The 16,534-nt window shown below is 47.8% G+C and overlaps 1 protein-coding gene and 1 non-coding gene across 2 annotated transcripts in view; one reads left to right on the forward strand and one right to left on the reverse strand.

Moving 5' to 3' along the window:
* SLC24A4 (solute carrier family 24 member 4) overlaps positions 1-13,891 on the forward strand; it is a 180,080-nt gene extending 166,189 nt beyond the window's left edge. The window contains exons 13-17 of the mRNA XM_052659932.1: positions 2,037-2,203; positions 7,412-7,526; positions 11,822-11,934; positions 12,274-12,339; positions 13,739-13,891. Of these exons, the coding sequence (XP_052515892.1) occupies positions 2,037-2,203; positions 7,412-7,526; positions 11,822-11,934; positions 12,274-12,339; positions 13,739-13,891 (614 nt within the window). The remainder of the gene's footprint in view (positions 1-2,036; positions 2,204-7,411; positions 7,527-11,821; positions 11,935-12,273; positions 12,340-13,738) is intronic.
* Positions 11,667-11,738, reverse strand: TRNAY-GUA (transfer RNA tyrosine (anticodon GUA)). The gene has a single exon. It is a non-coding gene; the product is annotated as a tRNA-Tyr (tRNA).
* Positions 13,892-16,534: the final 2,643 nt, after the last annotated feature.

Consider the following 16,534-nt stretch of genomic DNA (forward strand, 5'->3'; position numbering starts at 1 on the left):
TGAGCGACTGAACTGAACGTGAAGTAATAATAAGAAATCAGGCTCTTTCCCATTCCCGTGGCTGTTTGTTGTTGCTTTACTATTGTTGCTGCTTGTTTGGTGACTTTTCTAATTCTGTAAAATCTATATTGTTTGTTGTGTGACCCCTGAAATACCTGCTAATGTTTACCCAGAGATTTCTTTAGATGCCTGGCTCAAAACAAGTCTCCTTCTCTTTGCTGGGTTCTGTGTGGGTTTGGGGCAGGCCTTTAACACTCAGACAGTTTACAACTCCACCTTAGCCTTTTACTTCTTGTTTTCTCAGAGTCTCAGTGTTAGACAGAAGTGAAAGATTAAGGTGTTCTCAAGTCTTTCCTGCATGCTCAGTTGCCCAGTCCTGTCTTAACTCTTTACGACCACATAGGCTGGGGCCTCCCAGACTCCTCTGACCATGGGATTATCCTGGCAAGAATACTGGAATGGATTTCCTCCTCCAAAGTATATTCCCGACCCAGAATCAAATCCGCATCTCCTGTGCCTCCTACATGAGCAGCTAGAATCTTTACCACTGAGCCATCTGGGAAGCCAAGTCTTTCCTCAGAATGCAAATAACACTGGGAACAGCCCTTTGCCTGTTATGAACTTTCGGTATTCCTAGAACTACCTGGGAGCTTTTCCAAGTCCTCTAGGGATATCTCATTCCCAGCTTTTCCTTTTAAGCTTTTTCATTAACCTATTGTTTGTCCAGCTGTTTTCCACCACCGCAGGCAGCACAGTTTTCAACAATTGTCTCTGATTGTTTTCAACAAATGCCCTCAAGGAAAAGTCTGTTCATACTGGGTGAGCTCTGATTCAGGTAAAATAAAGACACCTTGAAAGTAGGGTCTTCCAGGAAACCAGCAGACAGGTCAGATAATGCCAGTCCTCTGGGAACAGACTTGGAAGGAACTCTAATCCTGTCCTTCCCCCTCTGGTGGATGCCAGGCTACTGGTTTTTCAAGACTGCTCCAAAGCTGATGAAAGAAAATGAAAACAAGACAAGTTAAAACTCTATAAAGTTCACTGTTCTTAATTTTACCCAGATTATTTTCTTAAATAAACACTTCCTGGATGGCTACAAAGCTTTGGTTAATTTCCAGAGTTCTAAAACAAGTTGACTTAGACTATTTTTGCTAATGTTTTCATTGCTTTTATGGAGGACAGAATTTTCAGAGGCACTTCCTCCACCAAATCATTGGCATTACCCACAAGCCTGCTTTGAGCATGCATGTGCTCAAAATACCCAGTGGCTTATTAAGGATAATTACACTATGCTTGTACTCAGTGGCCACTTTTCCTCAGTTAAATTGTTTGTGGATTCCCTTGGTAGGGGTCAGTGAGGTCATACCTGTCAGCTGAATACCACATTTTAGTCTTGCATCTGCCACTGATTGAGTATATGACCTTGGAACAAATGAGCTGAGATTTCTAGAGCACCTTCTTTGCCAAGTTCTTTGTGCTGGGTGTTTTATATACATTTTATCATGTCATTTTTGCAACAACCAAGAAAGTGATAATGTTTCCTTTTAACAGATGAAAAAACTACTAAAATGCAAAATGCTTAGCATTATGCCTGCTCCACATATCAAATATTCCCTGCATCAACTATTGTGTTGCCACTTACCTCTGTTATTATCGGAGGAGGAAGTGGAGTTGAGGGGGTTGCTCAAGGTCATTTGAATTCCAACCGCACTTTGACTCCAAGGCCTATTCATATTCAACATCCCGTTCCAGCTGCCCTGTACAAATTTGTTCCAGCTCTGGGTCTCATTTTCCTCACCCTGTCAAATGAAGGATTTGGACTAACAATGGTTATTCAGTCAACAAACACTCATCTGTTTTGCTGAGATCACTTCCCGGTTGACGATACGGAGGGGTGTCATTCTGCGAAGTCCGTTGCTGGGAGTCATATTCGTAGCATCTTCTTGTTTGGCATGAAAGGGTAAACGTGCAGGTAGAGTGGCAGGTGTGTAACCTACTGTTTCTCGCCCTTCTGGCTCCACCCCATCCCTCTGCAGAGGCAAGAGGGGACAAAGTCAAGTGGGTGTTCACCTGGCCGCTCATCTTCCTCCTGTGCATCACCATCCCCAATTGCAGCAAGCCCCGCTGGGAGAAGTTCTTCATGCTCACCTTCGTCATCGCCACGCTCTGGATTGCTGTCTTCTCCTACCTGATGGTGTGGCTGGTGAGTGGCGGGGGAGGGGGTGGACCGTGCGGACAGCCCCTGCCCAGCGCCTGCCGGAGGTGGGAGACCTGGGATCAAGAGTGACCACAGGCACTGCTGGATCACCTTCAGCAACTCACCTACCTTGAAAGACCTTGGCTTATTTCTCAGCAGGAAGGGGTTTCAGTAGAGTCATTTGAAGCTGTGCTGTGTATCGGGGGATACCCAGATAGACACGGCATGGTCCACAGTGTCCATGGGAGGGAAGGTTACCTTCACATGGACAGCCTGGGACATGCCACCCTGGTGTGATGGGAAGCGGAATGTGGCAGGGATGGCAGACACTGTCTAGAAAGAGCTCTGGAGGGCTAATCACTAGGCCCCCTTCCTTTTCGGCATCCATAGAGGAATGTGATGGAGACTGGAGTCTGAGGGAGACAAACACCAGGCAGCCCTTTCCATGGCCCCTGCCCAGGGGTGTTCTTCCCCCCTTCCTATGTCCAGGCACAGATATAAACTTTAGGTAAATTGTTCTAGTACTCACAGCAACCCAATGGGGTAAGCAGTTTTATTGTGCCCATTTCCCAGATGAGGAACCTGAGGCCTAGAGATTGAGTCATTTGTCCTGTTAGGCAGTTAACAACTATTGCACAACTAGTTGCACAATTACTGAATTCTAGAGTTGGGATTAGAACCTGGGTATTGATCCCCCAGAGTCTAGGATCTCAGCCACTCGCCTGAATGGCCTCTCAGTTGTTCTTAGAATCTTCAGGCAGAGAGGCTTTGGCCTAGCCCCTCTGGCCCCACATGACTGCTCCCTGGGCAAACCTTTCACAGGCTAGGTGGGGCCAAACAGGAGCCCCCTTCTTCTGACTCTGTATATCATCTTGTGGGGTTCCCCCTCTTCCTTTCACCCACCTGGGGAGCCCATGAACAGCGAAAGAAGCGGGTACAGAACCTCTGCGTTTCTATTCTGAAGTTCACCTGCAAGCCACTCACACCTCAGTAGTATCCATGCAGCCATTTCACTCTCCTCCTAACACCTGATGCCACCTAACACACAGGGCAAAGGTGTGTGATGGCCTCAGAGGCACAAGGGCAACATTCTCTTAACCCAAGAGGAACAGTTTGGTGGGAGAAGAAGAGCTGTGGGGTCACATGGGACTGGCTGTGGATCCTGGTTCTCCCCACTGGAGCCATGAAACCTGGACAGGTGACCCAGCTTCCATGAGCTACTGTTGTCCCCTCTGCAAAATGGACATGATCGCCACTGTCTGCAGGTTATTGGGAGATGAAAGGGTTCTGTTCAGGCATCAGGTGTGAGCTAGCAACATAGCAAATTGATCATAACTGTAAATATCAGCCATGTTCACCATGAGATGCAGCCGACACTGCTTCCAAGCTTGTTCAGATAGAGGTTTAAATCTCATAGATGCCAAGGTGTGTGCGTGTTTTCTTATGTAGAAAAGAAGTTGCAAATAGCTATAACAGACTCCCCCCACCTCCCGAAAAGGATGACGGTCGAAGATGTTGTTGTTCAGTCACTGAGTTGTGTCCATTTCTTTCTGACCCCATGGACTTTAGCACTCCAGACTTCTCTGTCCTTCACTATCTCCCGGAGTTTGCTCAAATTCGTATCCATTGTGTTGGTGGTGCTATCTAACCATCTCATCCTCTGCCACCCTCCTCTCCTTTTGCCTTCAGCCTTTCCCAGCATCAGGGTTTTTTCCAATGAGTCAGCTTTTGGCATCGAGTGGCCAAAGTATTGGAGCTTCAGCATCAGCTCTTCCAATGAATATTCAGGGTTGATGTCCTTTAGGACTGATTGGTTTGATCTCCCTGTAGTCCAAGAGACTCTCAAGAGTCTTCTCCGACACAATTGGAAAGCATCAATTCTTCAGCACTCAGCCTGCTTTAGGGCCCAACTCTCACATCCGAACATGACTACTGAGTAGGGTTAAAGGCCAGCCCATGCTTACATTTGATAAAAGGATCCAGCAATTTCTTTGACTAAAGTGCATTCCACAAACAATATTGCAAGCGAAAAAAATATTTCATGACATTTGAGTGGGTGTGAGAGTTAGGGAAGATCAAATTAATGAATGTGTGAAATTGTTTCTTCTTTTTAATTAATGAAAATAACAGTATTATGAAATCAGTTCTACTAATTAGCTGTGAGGTAGGACATTGAATAACATTCCCATCCCCCTCGCCTTGTCTTACAAACTCCATTCCTGCTTCTTAAAAGAGAGTCTTAGCAGTAGCTTGGCCAAAGTCACAGGAACCACCTTGCTGCGGCACTCTTACCTGTGATTTGGAACTTCAGCTGGCCTCAGTTTTGGGTAACTGAGTGGTTTCCACAGTAGAAAGTGGTAAAGATGACAGTGCTATGTTAGCCTGATTTCTGTGAAAGCAAGGTGTGCCAGGGGCCAGGCGCTTACTTTCTTCATAGGGGCGCCAGGGAGCACTGAAGTCTCACCTGCTCATCTTTTACCCTCACCATCCTTCACATCTCTCACCCCTAAGGCTTTGGGGAAAACAATTCTTGACTGTCAGTATCCTAAGGGAGGGAATCTCAAAAATGAGTCATCTGATGCAGCACCTTCACCCACCTGGGGAGACCGGGGACCAAAGAGGAGGTGTGACTCCAACAAAGTCAGATGGATCATCAGCCCAGCTCTGGACTTGGCTCTGCTTCCCTTTCTGAAACCTCAGCATCAGGAGTTCAGAGGGCCCCAGGCTGGAGTCCAAGGATAAGCCATACTCAGGTAGCATCTCTGGTCCTGAATGCTTGGAGTGTGTTCAAGTGTTAGTCGCTCAGTTATGTCCAACTCTTTGTGACCCCATGGACGATAGCCTGCCAGGCTCCTCTGCCCATGGAATTCTCCAAGCAAGAATACTGGAGTGGGTTGCCATTGTATGTACACACACACAGCCTTCCTTCTGTCTTTCCACCCTCCAGCTTCTTTGCCAGGTAGTCCAGTGATATAAGGAAAGGAAAACAAGGGAAGCATCTTCATTATTGCCAGAATACTCCAGGCTCCTATACGTATGACATCTGGTATCACCCATTAAGAACATGTCAGCCACGCCAGGCTGTGCTTGTGCAGACCTCCCTCTTGGTCACTGTGGGTTAAGCACTGATGCCTCAGCTCTGTGGCTTTGAGTCCTCAGTCTTTCTCCTTGCACAGCCCAGAGCAGGCCAGTCAGTACACGCACTGCCCGGTTCCTGGCGCTGCTGAACTGAGCACTGTCTTTGGAGGGTCAAGCATCTCCAAACCCATCTACAAGCTTTGTCCTAGGAGGCATATGGTTTTAGTCCACAAGCTCTGGCTTCATTCCAGGCCTAAGCTCTGCCCTCGGAAAGCACACTTCGTCTGGGCTAATCACTCACATTTTCTGTGCCCCCATAGATTGCAAGATGAGTGATTGAAAGTGAAGGGAAACACACATCTATGAATGTCTCATGCAGCCCATGCAGTCGCCTCATCTTTTCTCTTACTCCTCATTTAAAAGCCCATTTCACAGATGAGGGAACTGAGGCTCAGAGAAGTAAACTAGCTTACCCAAACATTTGCTGGGACTGGAGCCATCAGCTGAGATGTGAACAACCCTGAAAGATCCTGCTGTTCACATTTTCTAGATGGGGAGGTGAGCCGTCTAAGGGGTGTTTTGAGTGTGGTTGTCCAGGTGCTTCTAGGGCTTTCCATTCAGCTGCTGCTCACCATTTCCCGAGGGTCAGGCATTTATTAGAGGAGTTATGTGACCATGCTTCAAGATCCTTAAAAGCCTGTGTATCCTTCAATCCAGTGATTCTATTTCTTGGAACTTTTCCTAAGGATATAATAGCAAGATGAGAACCCAGGGATGTTCACACAAGACAAAATGATGTTCCAGAGGGAGGATATATATGTACTTATGTATATGTACTTTATATATACATATAAAACACACACATACATACACTCACAGCAGATCTGCATTGTTGAATGACAAAAACCAACACAACTTTGTAAAGCAGTTATCATCCAATTAAAAAAGCATGATGGCAAGGTTGGAGTGCAGGCTTTAGAGTCAGAAAGACTTGGCCTGGAATCCCTGCTCTGCTGCTCACTGACCTGACGCCCACCTGCATCGTAACTTCTCCCCCTCTGACCCTCGTTTCCTTGGGCATAATAATGGTGCCTCCCTCAGCAGTGGGTGGTGCCTAGAGCAGATGAGATTGTGAAAGTGAAAAGGTGGAAAGGACCTGGTACATAGGAGGTGCTCGGTAAATGTTACGTGTTATAACACAATGATATTTTAAGAATGAAAACAAGCCATTTCCTATCCACCAGTGATGGATGGACAGGAACTTTTACAGCTGTGCAATGGAATCCATGCACCAGTGTAAAATAAGACTGTAGATGAATATTTATGATGGCAAGATACTCACATTGTATCACTGTGTGAAGCATATAGTCACAAAATATGTGCTGATAGTATAATCTGATTTCATTTTTTTCTAATACAAACACCAAAAAGAAGGTCAAGAATATATTCTAAAGCTCAGGGATCAAACCCAGGTCTCCCACATTGTAGGCAAATTCTTTACCAGCTGAGCCACAAGGGAAGCCCAAAAATACTGGAGTGGGTAGCCTAGCCCTTCTCCAGCGGATCTTCCCAACCCAGGAATTGAACTGGGGTCTCCTACATTGCAGGAGGATTCTTTACCAACTGAGCTGTCAGGGCAGCTTGTATTCTAAAGCAGAGGTTTTCAAATGTGGTTCCCAGGTCAGCAGCCTCAGGGTCTCAACCAACTAGGAACTTGTTAGGAATGCAGATTCCTGGGCTTTACCCCAGATCTCCTGAATCAGAAACTCTGGGGGTGGGGCCTGGCGGGTCTTATTTTAACAGCTCACTACAGGATTTCTTACATTTTCAAGTCTAAGACTCACTGGCTCATAAAAAGTGTTAATAGTGGTTGTCTGAGAGTCTTGGGAAATGGTAGGTGATTTTTACTAATACTTACATTTGACTTTTTTTCTTAACTTTTTAAAACAGTAAACCCAGATTACTCATGTAATCTGGAAAAAAGAATACTCAAAAGACAGTTTTAAAAAAAGAAACCATATCCCAGATTTTTCTGTTGGATACAGGAGTACTATGTTTAAGTTAAAAACTCTGAGTTGTAAGCAGGGTTTTCAGGGGTGCTCCTCTGTGAGTTGACGTTTCCCCCCTCTTCTGCAGGTGACTATTATTGGATACACCCTTGGGATCCCCGATGTCATCATGGGCATTACTTTCCTTGCAGCAGGCACGAGCGTCCCCGACTGCATGGCCAGCTTGATTGTGGCCAGACAAGGTACGGATGGTGTCTTGGGCCCGCAGCCGATGGCATCACGTGGACATGGGCCCATCCGCCTGCCCGCGTTACAGTTCATAGCTCTCAGGACTGGTAGTCACTAAGTCCCACCCTGGAGGAAATGGTGATGACTGGAAAGCATCTTGTAGATTCCAACCATGGAAAGAATCACTACCCAGATCACCTCCTCTAGGCCTCTAGAAGCCTCTGTGTGGAGGTGAATAAAAATGGACTTGTTCTGGGAGTTCCCTGCTGCCCTAGTGGTTAAAATTTCAGGCTTTCACTGCAGGAACTGAGATCCCACTAGCTGTGCTGCCAAAAAAAAAAAAAAAAAGGAACTTGTTCTGATATCACCAATGTGTGATTGAACAGAATGGGAGCCCAGAATTTTTATAGCATGCACTAATGTTCTGATCCCAGGCAGGCCAAGTGGGGATATCCTATGTCTCCAATTATTTTCTGATTCCTCTTCAAATTCTGGAACTTATGTAATGTTATGGCTTGCTTGGTGGATTTTCTTTGGAGCTAAGTGCTTTGGGGGTGAGCAGGCTAAGGAACACTGTATACTCCTCGATGGCAGAACAGAAGGGCTATGAAGAGCCAGCCTTCCTCTGCTGCTCCTTTGCTACCAGTGAGATAGCATCCACGCCTGGACTTCCACCGACCTTCCTCCATAGACAGCAGTGTGAAAGTATGGGAGGCAGGAAGGGCAAATAGTGGTGTGAAATCTCAGAGGAGACAGGAGGGGAGAGAACTGTTCAAACAGAAAGTGGGTTCAGAAAGGAGGAAAATGTTTTATTTCTTCAAGATGAAAGAAAGGTTGGTTAGTTGGCTGATCGGTCCTGAGAAAAGATGAAATGAGGGGAAGGGAAGGGTGGGAGTATGTTCGGCAGGAGGCTGGAGCCTCGTGGAGAATGGGGACAGCTGGGGACAGCAGCAGAGGGGCGTGGAATTGAACTGAGTGACCTTCGAAGTGAGTGTATTCATTTCCCAGGGCTGTCATAACCAACGTACCCTAACTGGGTGACTTAAAACAACAGAAATGGATTCTCCAGTCCTGGAGGCTACAAGTCCAAGGTCAAGGTGTTGGCAGGACTGTACTTATCTGGAGGCTCTGGGAAGGAATCCTTCCTTGTTCTCTGCCAGCTTCGAGGGGTGCCAGGAATCCTTGGGTTGTGGCTATCTCCCTCCAGTGTCTGCCTGTGTTTTCACATGGTGCTCTTCCCTCTGTGTGGATCTGTGTCCAAAGACACACCAGTCACTGAATTAGGGCCCACCTTAATTCAGTAGGGTCTTGTTTTAATTGGATTACATCTGCAAAGATTCTATTGGCCAATTAGGTCACATTCACAGGTTTTGCGTGGACATGAGTGGGGGCCACTATTCAAGCCGGTACAGGGAGGAAAAGGAAAGCCAATAAGCCCTGAGAGCCTGGCTGATGTTCAGGGATGTGAATTTGGGTGGGGTTCCAGCTTGAATTTGGAGTTGTACCAGCTCCCGCGACACACAGATGAGTTCATCCAGAGCTGGGGGTGGTTGGGTGGACACAGTGGAAGGTCAAGGCGCCAAGAGAATCTGCCGTTTAAACAACTGGCCTTGGAGTCCAGGCTAGTGGGTCAGGAAAGGGGTCATAATACGAGAAGATTAAGAACTTGGAGGGGAGGGTCCCAGTGTAGTACAAAGGGGCTCTGTAGGAACAAGAACAGGTGGGGATATCATCCTGTGAGATGTAGAAAGACAGAAATGGAGGAAGGCTGATGTGAGGGTGGGAGTATATAGCTGTCCTAAGGGTGATGCTGATGTGAGTGACAGAGGATCCAGCGGACAACATTAAACATAGATTCTTTATGGCGGAGGATGCAGAAACCTCTGCCCAGAGCCGCCTGCATGAGGCAGGAGCCGTGCAGTGAGCTCTAACATGCAGAGACTGCATCCTGGGCTCCCTAAAAAGCCTTGCAGCCCACAGTGTGGTCCAGGCTGGCAGCATCAGCTTGAGGGAAATACAGAGTCTCAGGCACCATCCCAGCCCCACTGAACCAGAGTCTGCTTTTCAGCAAGACCCCAGCGAGTTGTTTGCTCTTTTTTGTCCATTAAAAAATATTGTATTGGAGTATAATCACTTTACAATGTTGTGTTAATTTCTGCTAAACAACAAAATGAATCAACTATGTATACGTATGTCCCCTCCCTCGTGGACCTCCCTCCCACCCCATTCCACCCATCTAGGTCATCACAGATCACCGAGCTGTGCTCCCTAGGCTTTGTAGCAGATTCTCACTAGCTATCTATTTTACACATGGTAGCAGATACGTGGGCTTCCCAGGTGGCTCAGTGGTAAAGCATCCACCTGTCAATGCAGAAGACACAAGAGACATGGGTTTGATCCCTGGGTCAGGATGATCCCCTGGAGAAGGAAATGGCAACCCACTCCAGTATCCTTGCCTTGGAAATCCCATGGACAGAGGAGTCTGATGGGCTACAGTCCCCGAGGTTGCAGAGTCAGACACGACTGAGCAACTGAGCATGCACACAGTATACATGTGTCAGCCCTAATCCTAAATACACATCTCTCCAAAGAAGACACACAGAGAGCCAAGAGGCACATGAAAAGATGCTCAACATCACTAATTATTAGAGAAATGCAAATCAAAACTGCAGTGAGGTATCAACTCACACTGGTCAGAATGGCCATCTTCAAAAAAAACCAAACAACACATGCTGGAGAGGGTGTGGAGAAAAGGGAACCCCTGTTGGACTGTGGTTGGTGGGAATGAAAATTTGAGTCGTGTGCTCTCAAAGTCTGAGAATTGCTGCTGTAAGATTCCTTAGGGGGCTGCACCCACACAGAGCCTGGCAGTCCAACCTGAGAACACGCTTGCTCTTCTTGCCCAGACCCGGGCACCTTGGTTCCTCCTGACCCATCCAGCTAGTGCCTGCCTCCTCACCAGGGATGACTAGCAGGCCCAAAACAGGAGCTGCACGTTCGTGTTTCACAAGATCCCGGGAGACTGGAAGGCAGGTTTCCCAAAGATACTGCCCCCAGTAGGACTAAGCTGCCAGGATTTTGAAGGCACTCAGATAGGTGCCCAGGCAGACAGGGAGGGAGCTGTGATGCCCTCAGGGAGACACTGTGCTCTGGAGGTCAGTGGATGTCAGCAACAGGGTGGGAGGAGGTAGCCTGGCTAATACCTGGGGGCAGGTGGTTGAACAGAGGTGAGGCGGTCATCCAGTTGCTGGTCTGAGTCTCTGCAAGCTGCTCAGTGACCAAGAGGACTTTATGGTTATAGGCACGTGCATTTCAGGCCTGTTCTTTCCACGGATGCTTGTGGCCAGATTATGACAGTCGTGTTGAATTTGGGCTAGGGAGCCAGGTTAGAACAGATTTCAGCCAGCATTAAAAGTTTGCTCTCTAACTTTTGGTACCTCTCAAGTTATTGAGTTCCTAAGATTGTTTGGCTGGTAGGAGACTGGACAGTGGGGCAGGAGGGGAAGGTAATGACATGGCCCCTCACCTCTAAGATGCTTCTAGTCTGGCTGGGGGCAAAGAGTCCACTTTTGGGAGGCCAACCGGGCCTAAGACCTGCTGCTCTGTCATCGGGTCAAGTTCATGGTGCCATCACCTGGGTCACAAGTATGCATCGAGGACAAGGCCCCCTCCCTCCCAGAGAAGGTGGGCATCTCAAATAAGGAGAGGCACATAGTGGGTCATCCCAGAACACAGGCTGACACCCCTGGCAGGAGAAATAATGAAGGGCTCTGGGTTCGTTTCCTAGGGCAGCCATAATTACCACAACTTGGGAGACAGGAAACCAGAAACTGACTGTCCCACAGTCCTGGAGGCTAGAGGTCAAGGTGTTGGAAAAATCTGGTTCTTTCTGTCCGCTCCAGGCCTCTCTCCTTGGCTTGTAGGAGGCGGTCTTCATGTTCGGTTGGAGTTCTCCCTGTGTGCAGGCCCGTGCACAAATTTCCCCTTTTAATGAAAACACCAGTCGTACCAAATTAGGATTCATCCTCATGTTAACCTGATTACCCCTGTCCGATTCTTTGTGACCCCATGGACTGTAGCCCTCCAGTCTCCTGTCTGTGTAATTCTCCAGGCAAGAATACTAGAGTGGGTAGCCATTCCTTCTCCAAGGGATCTTCCCAACCCAGGAATCGAACCTGGGTCTCCTGCATTACAGGCAGATTCTTTACCATCTGAGCCACCAGGGAAGCCCTGCAGAGACCCTGTCTCTGAATAAAATCACATTCGGAGGTATTGGGGGTTAGGAATAACCTGTCGGTTGTCCCCGCAGGCCTTGGTGACATGGCGGTCTCTAACACCATAGGAAGCAACGTGTTCGACATCCTCGTGGGACTTGGCATACCGTGGGGGCTGCAGACCATGGTTGTTAATTATGGGTCCACGGTAAGTTCGTCTCACTTCCTTAGTGAGATGGCACTGGACACTTGTGCTTCACAGGGAGCGAGCGTGGCGTTGGCCCTGCAGCTAAGAGCTTCAGGGGAGGCACTGCCCCCGTCTCCTCTGCAGGCTGGCAGCCGCTTTGTACAAAGGCATCCAGAGCAGCCTGGGGGTGCCTGCAAGAGGCAGCCCATGTTTGCTTGGAACTCACAGGTGCTTCAGCTGCGAACACCCACCTGTGGCTTCTAGAGGAGGGAAAGGGTAGGCCCGAGGGCAGTGGACTCCCAGGACAGATGGGCCCCTGAGCAGCCCAGAGGTTCAGGGCGTGTGTGTTTGTTTCACCAGGTGAAGATCAACAGTCGGGGTCTGGTCTACTCCGTGGCATTGCTGCTGGGCTCTGTCGCTCTCACCGTGAGTTTTTACAATTCCAGAATGGCAGTTTGAGACACACATGGTTTCCCCCGATTCTGCACAGTCTCTGAATTCTTCCCCTTGGCTGTGAGGGATATAGCTGAAAAAACATACAAATTCACAGATACCCTCAAACACAGTTTGTGCCAAGAATGTTGGCATCCACCACGACACTTTTCCCTGAGCTGGTGAGAAGTCCCCAGAAAGAGGGATTTTCGTTTCCTCTCTTCTTCCTGCCCGGTCTGTCTCCCCTCAGCAGTGCGAGTGGGAGGCACGTTCCCCCACCCCCAGTCCATCGGAGCTGCCTTGGGGGCGTGATGCTCAGGCCTCGGGGATGGTACATGGTGATTCAGAGGCCTCCTTACTTCACAGGCCCCAAACTGTGGTAAACAACACCTCGGCTTACTTTATTCCATCTTTATAAGCACTTGATGATTTTCTACTTTGCAGAAGAAATCAAGGCTCGGGAATTAAGTAACTTGTCCCAGGTCACAGGGCTAGGAAATGGCCATTTGCCATAATTCTTCTTTCCCATAACTGTCCCATTAGTGCTCTTGCTAAGAAAGGAATCTCTTCTTCATGGACCCCGCATTTCTAAAACCTTTTAATGAGGACTCAGATCCACTCCCTTCATGAAGTCTATAGGCATGGGGAAAGCTGGGATTTGAACCCCTATTGGTCTGTCTCTAAGGACCCACAGCATTGGAGGTAACTATGATTCAGCTCTTGGGGAGCCTTGATTCATGGCTAAGAAAGAAGGCAGTTTCAGAATGGAGGGGACATATGTATACCCATGGCTGATTCATGTCGGTGTATGGCAAAAACCACCACAGTATCATAAAGTAATTAGCCTCCAATTAAAATAATTAATTTAAAAAAAGAAAGAAAGTAGTAATAGGAGGTAGCCAAGTATGAAACAAATGTAGAAAGAAGAAGCATTCCAACCCTATCACTCACACACGCACACACGCACACACACGGTCCAAGCTGAAGCTGTCCAGGCAGTGGGCCAATGGGAGCCTTGAAGGTTTTGCTGAAGAGAGTGGAAGGTACCAAATTCTAAAGCAAGGGAAGGAGCCAGTGGCAGTCCCCGGTTGTCACTAAAGAAGGCTTGGGAGGCCTGTGCATCCCCCAAAAGGAATGTGCCTACCAGGGGAGGGCCTGTCCCCTAAGGACACCTGCTTTGCATGCCTGGAGTCAGCATCCTTTCATTAGACGAGTCTAAAGCCTACAGGGCTCATTCTGATCAAACCAAGGATACACCCGGCAGCACCCCTCTGTTCTCGTCCACAGTTTGGAGGAAGTTCTGGGACTCACCGTTCGTGTGTAATTTTCCAGTAAAAGTGCCTTTTGCATTTCTCTGCTACCCCAGCCCAACACTCGCTCTGTCTCCTTCTAGGTCCTCGGCATCCATTTGAACAAGTGGAAGCTGGACCGGAAGCTGGGGGTGTATGTGCTGGTCCTCTACGCCGTCTTCTTGTGCTTTTCCATAATGATAGAGTTCAACGTCTTTACCTTTGTCAACCTGCCAATGTGCCGAGAAGACGATTAAAACGAAGCCACTGGCCCCCGTCTGGGAGCTGTTCTGGACACTCCGGCGCTGGCGTCCCTTTTTCCCTGCCCCTCCCCACCACGGATCTCTCCTGCATCGGCCGCCACCGTCCGTTCTTTCATCCATGGGAAGAAAGCGCCATCGTGGTCTGTGTCTGGTCACGGCCAGGCTGCTGGGCGTCATCCTCCTCCTTGGAGTTCTGCCCCCATAAAAAGGCAAGATTCAGGGGCCGCTGTTGGAGCAGCTTCGCAGACCTCCGAGCCGCCGGCCATAGGGACGTGGCATGTATCTCCTCTTGGACGCCTGGGTCAGAAGGACTTCTGTACATGGGTTGTCTTTCTGTCGCACGGCAGCCTCGGAAATGAGGCGGCTGGTGAACACAAGGTCTCCTGGGGCAAGTGCAAAATAGGAGTGTTGTTCTTAAGGGGCCCCGCTGGACCAGAGGGTGTGGGTTCCTTGGGCAGCATGTGCTCCTTAGAGCTTCTGAATCCTGCTGGAAGCACTCAAGGTTTGGAGAGAGCGAGGCTCAACCTGTTGGGAGTTTGGGGCCATGACGACAAACACTCCACCCCTTTCCCTGGACAAATTTGGAAGAAAAGAAACAGTTGTTCACAGCAGAAGAGCGAAAACAAGCGCATACTCTTCTCATTTTCATTGATACATTCAGAGAATGAGCAGTGACACAGTCAAAATAAAATGTCAGCTAGAGATCATCATACTTGAAAAATACCATCGCACACAAAGGACCTTGATGGGGACCAGAAAGGTAATACTTATGGGAAACAAATCCTATGTGTATCGTGTCGCATTGACACTAAGACATTTGGTTTGGAACATAGAGAACGTTGAAGACTAACATCTACATGGGTGCTAACTCAGAGACACAGCGGAGATAGTGCTTTACAGCCATTCATTCCAGACCTGTGGCATGGGACACGCTGTCAGTTTGGGTTTGTCATTTCTTTGTAAATGCCCTGCCCTCAAAATCACCCTGTTCAAAGACCCAATTGTTTATATGCCCAACAAATTTCATAGCCTGCTGAACTGGAATGTGTGTGCCAGAAGTAATGGTTCGTGACAAGAAGAGAGATTTCCTGCAAAACCACCAATTGCTATCTGGTGAGCTGGAGGCAAGTATGGAAACCGTTGACTTGGAAATGTTTAGCGCTAAGGTTCTTGAATCTTATAGTTTGCTAAAAAAGGCCAAAGATGGGAGGTTAATTGAAAAATAGATAGAAACATTAAACAGTTCTGACTGCTTCGTAGCTCTCAAATACATATTAAAAAGATTTACGAACACAAACCATTTGTGGTTTCTGAAAAGAAAGCACAATTCATTTTGTAGAGAGGTGTTCTTTTTTATTTTTTTTTTAATGTTTCTATTGCAAAGAGTCTATCAGATTTGATGCACTTTAATACTGGGCTATTTTGCACAGAAGACTGTATGGGGAATGCCCCCATGATGGTATGAGGAAAGGAGGGTTTTAGTGATTCACTGATAATTAATCATGGGTGATAAGTGTAAATCCAATAGCTGATTCTTTCCCGAAACACAACGGTTGTAACCTGCAGTGGAATCTGTGGCTGTGCTCTCTGTGGCCTCCTGAATTTCAGAAGGAGGGCATGTTTAACCTTGTGTCCCTAAAATGTCCTTAGCATGAGCCTCAGACGTGACAGCCCCATCACTGGCTTTCTATTCTGGATCCTCATCAGTGTTAGTAGCTACACCAAGTCAAGACTTCTCCTTTTGTTTCTCTGCTTAGATACTCAGTGGTCTTCCAGTTGAGGACAGGGGTCATTTTCCTGAGAAATTAGCTAAGTGGGCGGCCAGGGAGCCCCTAGGTTCATCAGCACAAACGTTTAGATGCAGAGGGTTTCAGAGTTGTCGGAACCATTCTGCCCACAGAGAATAGCCACCTGGTCTCCTCTGTCTTACAGCCTCATCCAGGGTTCAGAGTGCATCTGTGTCCATTTTTGAATCTCAAAACTGCCCTGTGATGTAAGCAAGGATGATCGTCCCCATTTAACAGGAAGTTCAGTCTTGGAGAGGTCAGGTGACTCTAGGTCAATGGCTAGTAAGTTGCAAACAGGAGCTGAGCCCCAGAGCGCCACCCAGCTCGGCCATTCCAGCATGTGGTCATCCTTGGTCGTGCAGGTGGGGATGTGTCCTTGTCCTTGGGGTTGGCCCTTATTGTTTGAGTCAAAACTTCATCACATTTCTAACTGACACCTGGATGCTCTGTCTCCCATCCTAATATTTATCCCCATCCTATGTCCCTATTATTTTCTGATAAAGATCAAGAAATGTTTTTAGCGAGGCTGTATGGGCCCTGATGAGAGCCCTGCTGGTGTTCCGTCTTTGAATCCCTGTGTAGCTTTCAGAGAACACACCCTCATCACCCACCTCTTCCTCAGCAGAACCCATCTGAGATGATAAATATGCTGCAGTTCCAGTTTGAGACAAAAACTAATGTTTCTAATATGTAGAACAGCCCTCCTGGCTAATCCTCTTATGACTTTAATGTGCCAAGGTAACTTTCTTAAAGGATCTATGCATTTATTGTAGCTAGGAAACTACATATACTCTGTAGGTGAAGAAGTCTCTTTTGTAACTAAATATTTTTTCCATTTCAAGTTTAAAGA

This window comes from Budorcas taxicolor, chromosome 21 (genome assembly GCF_023091745.1).
Source record: "Budorcas taxicolor isolate Tak-1 chromosome 21, Takin1.1, whole genome shotgun sequence".
In the NCBI taxonomy this organism is placed as follows: Eukaryota; Metazoa; Chordata; class Mammalia; order Artiodactyla; family Bovidae; genus Budorcas; species Budorcas taxicolor.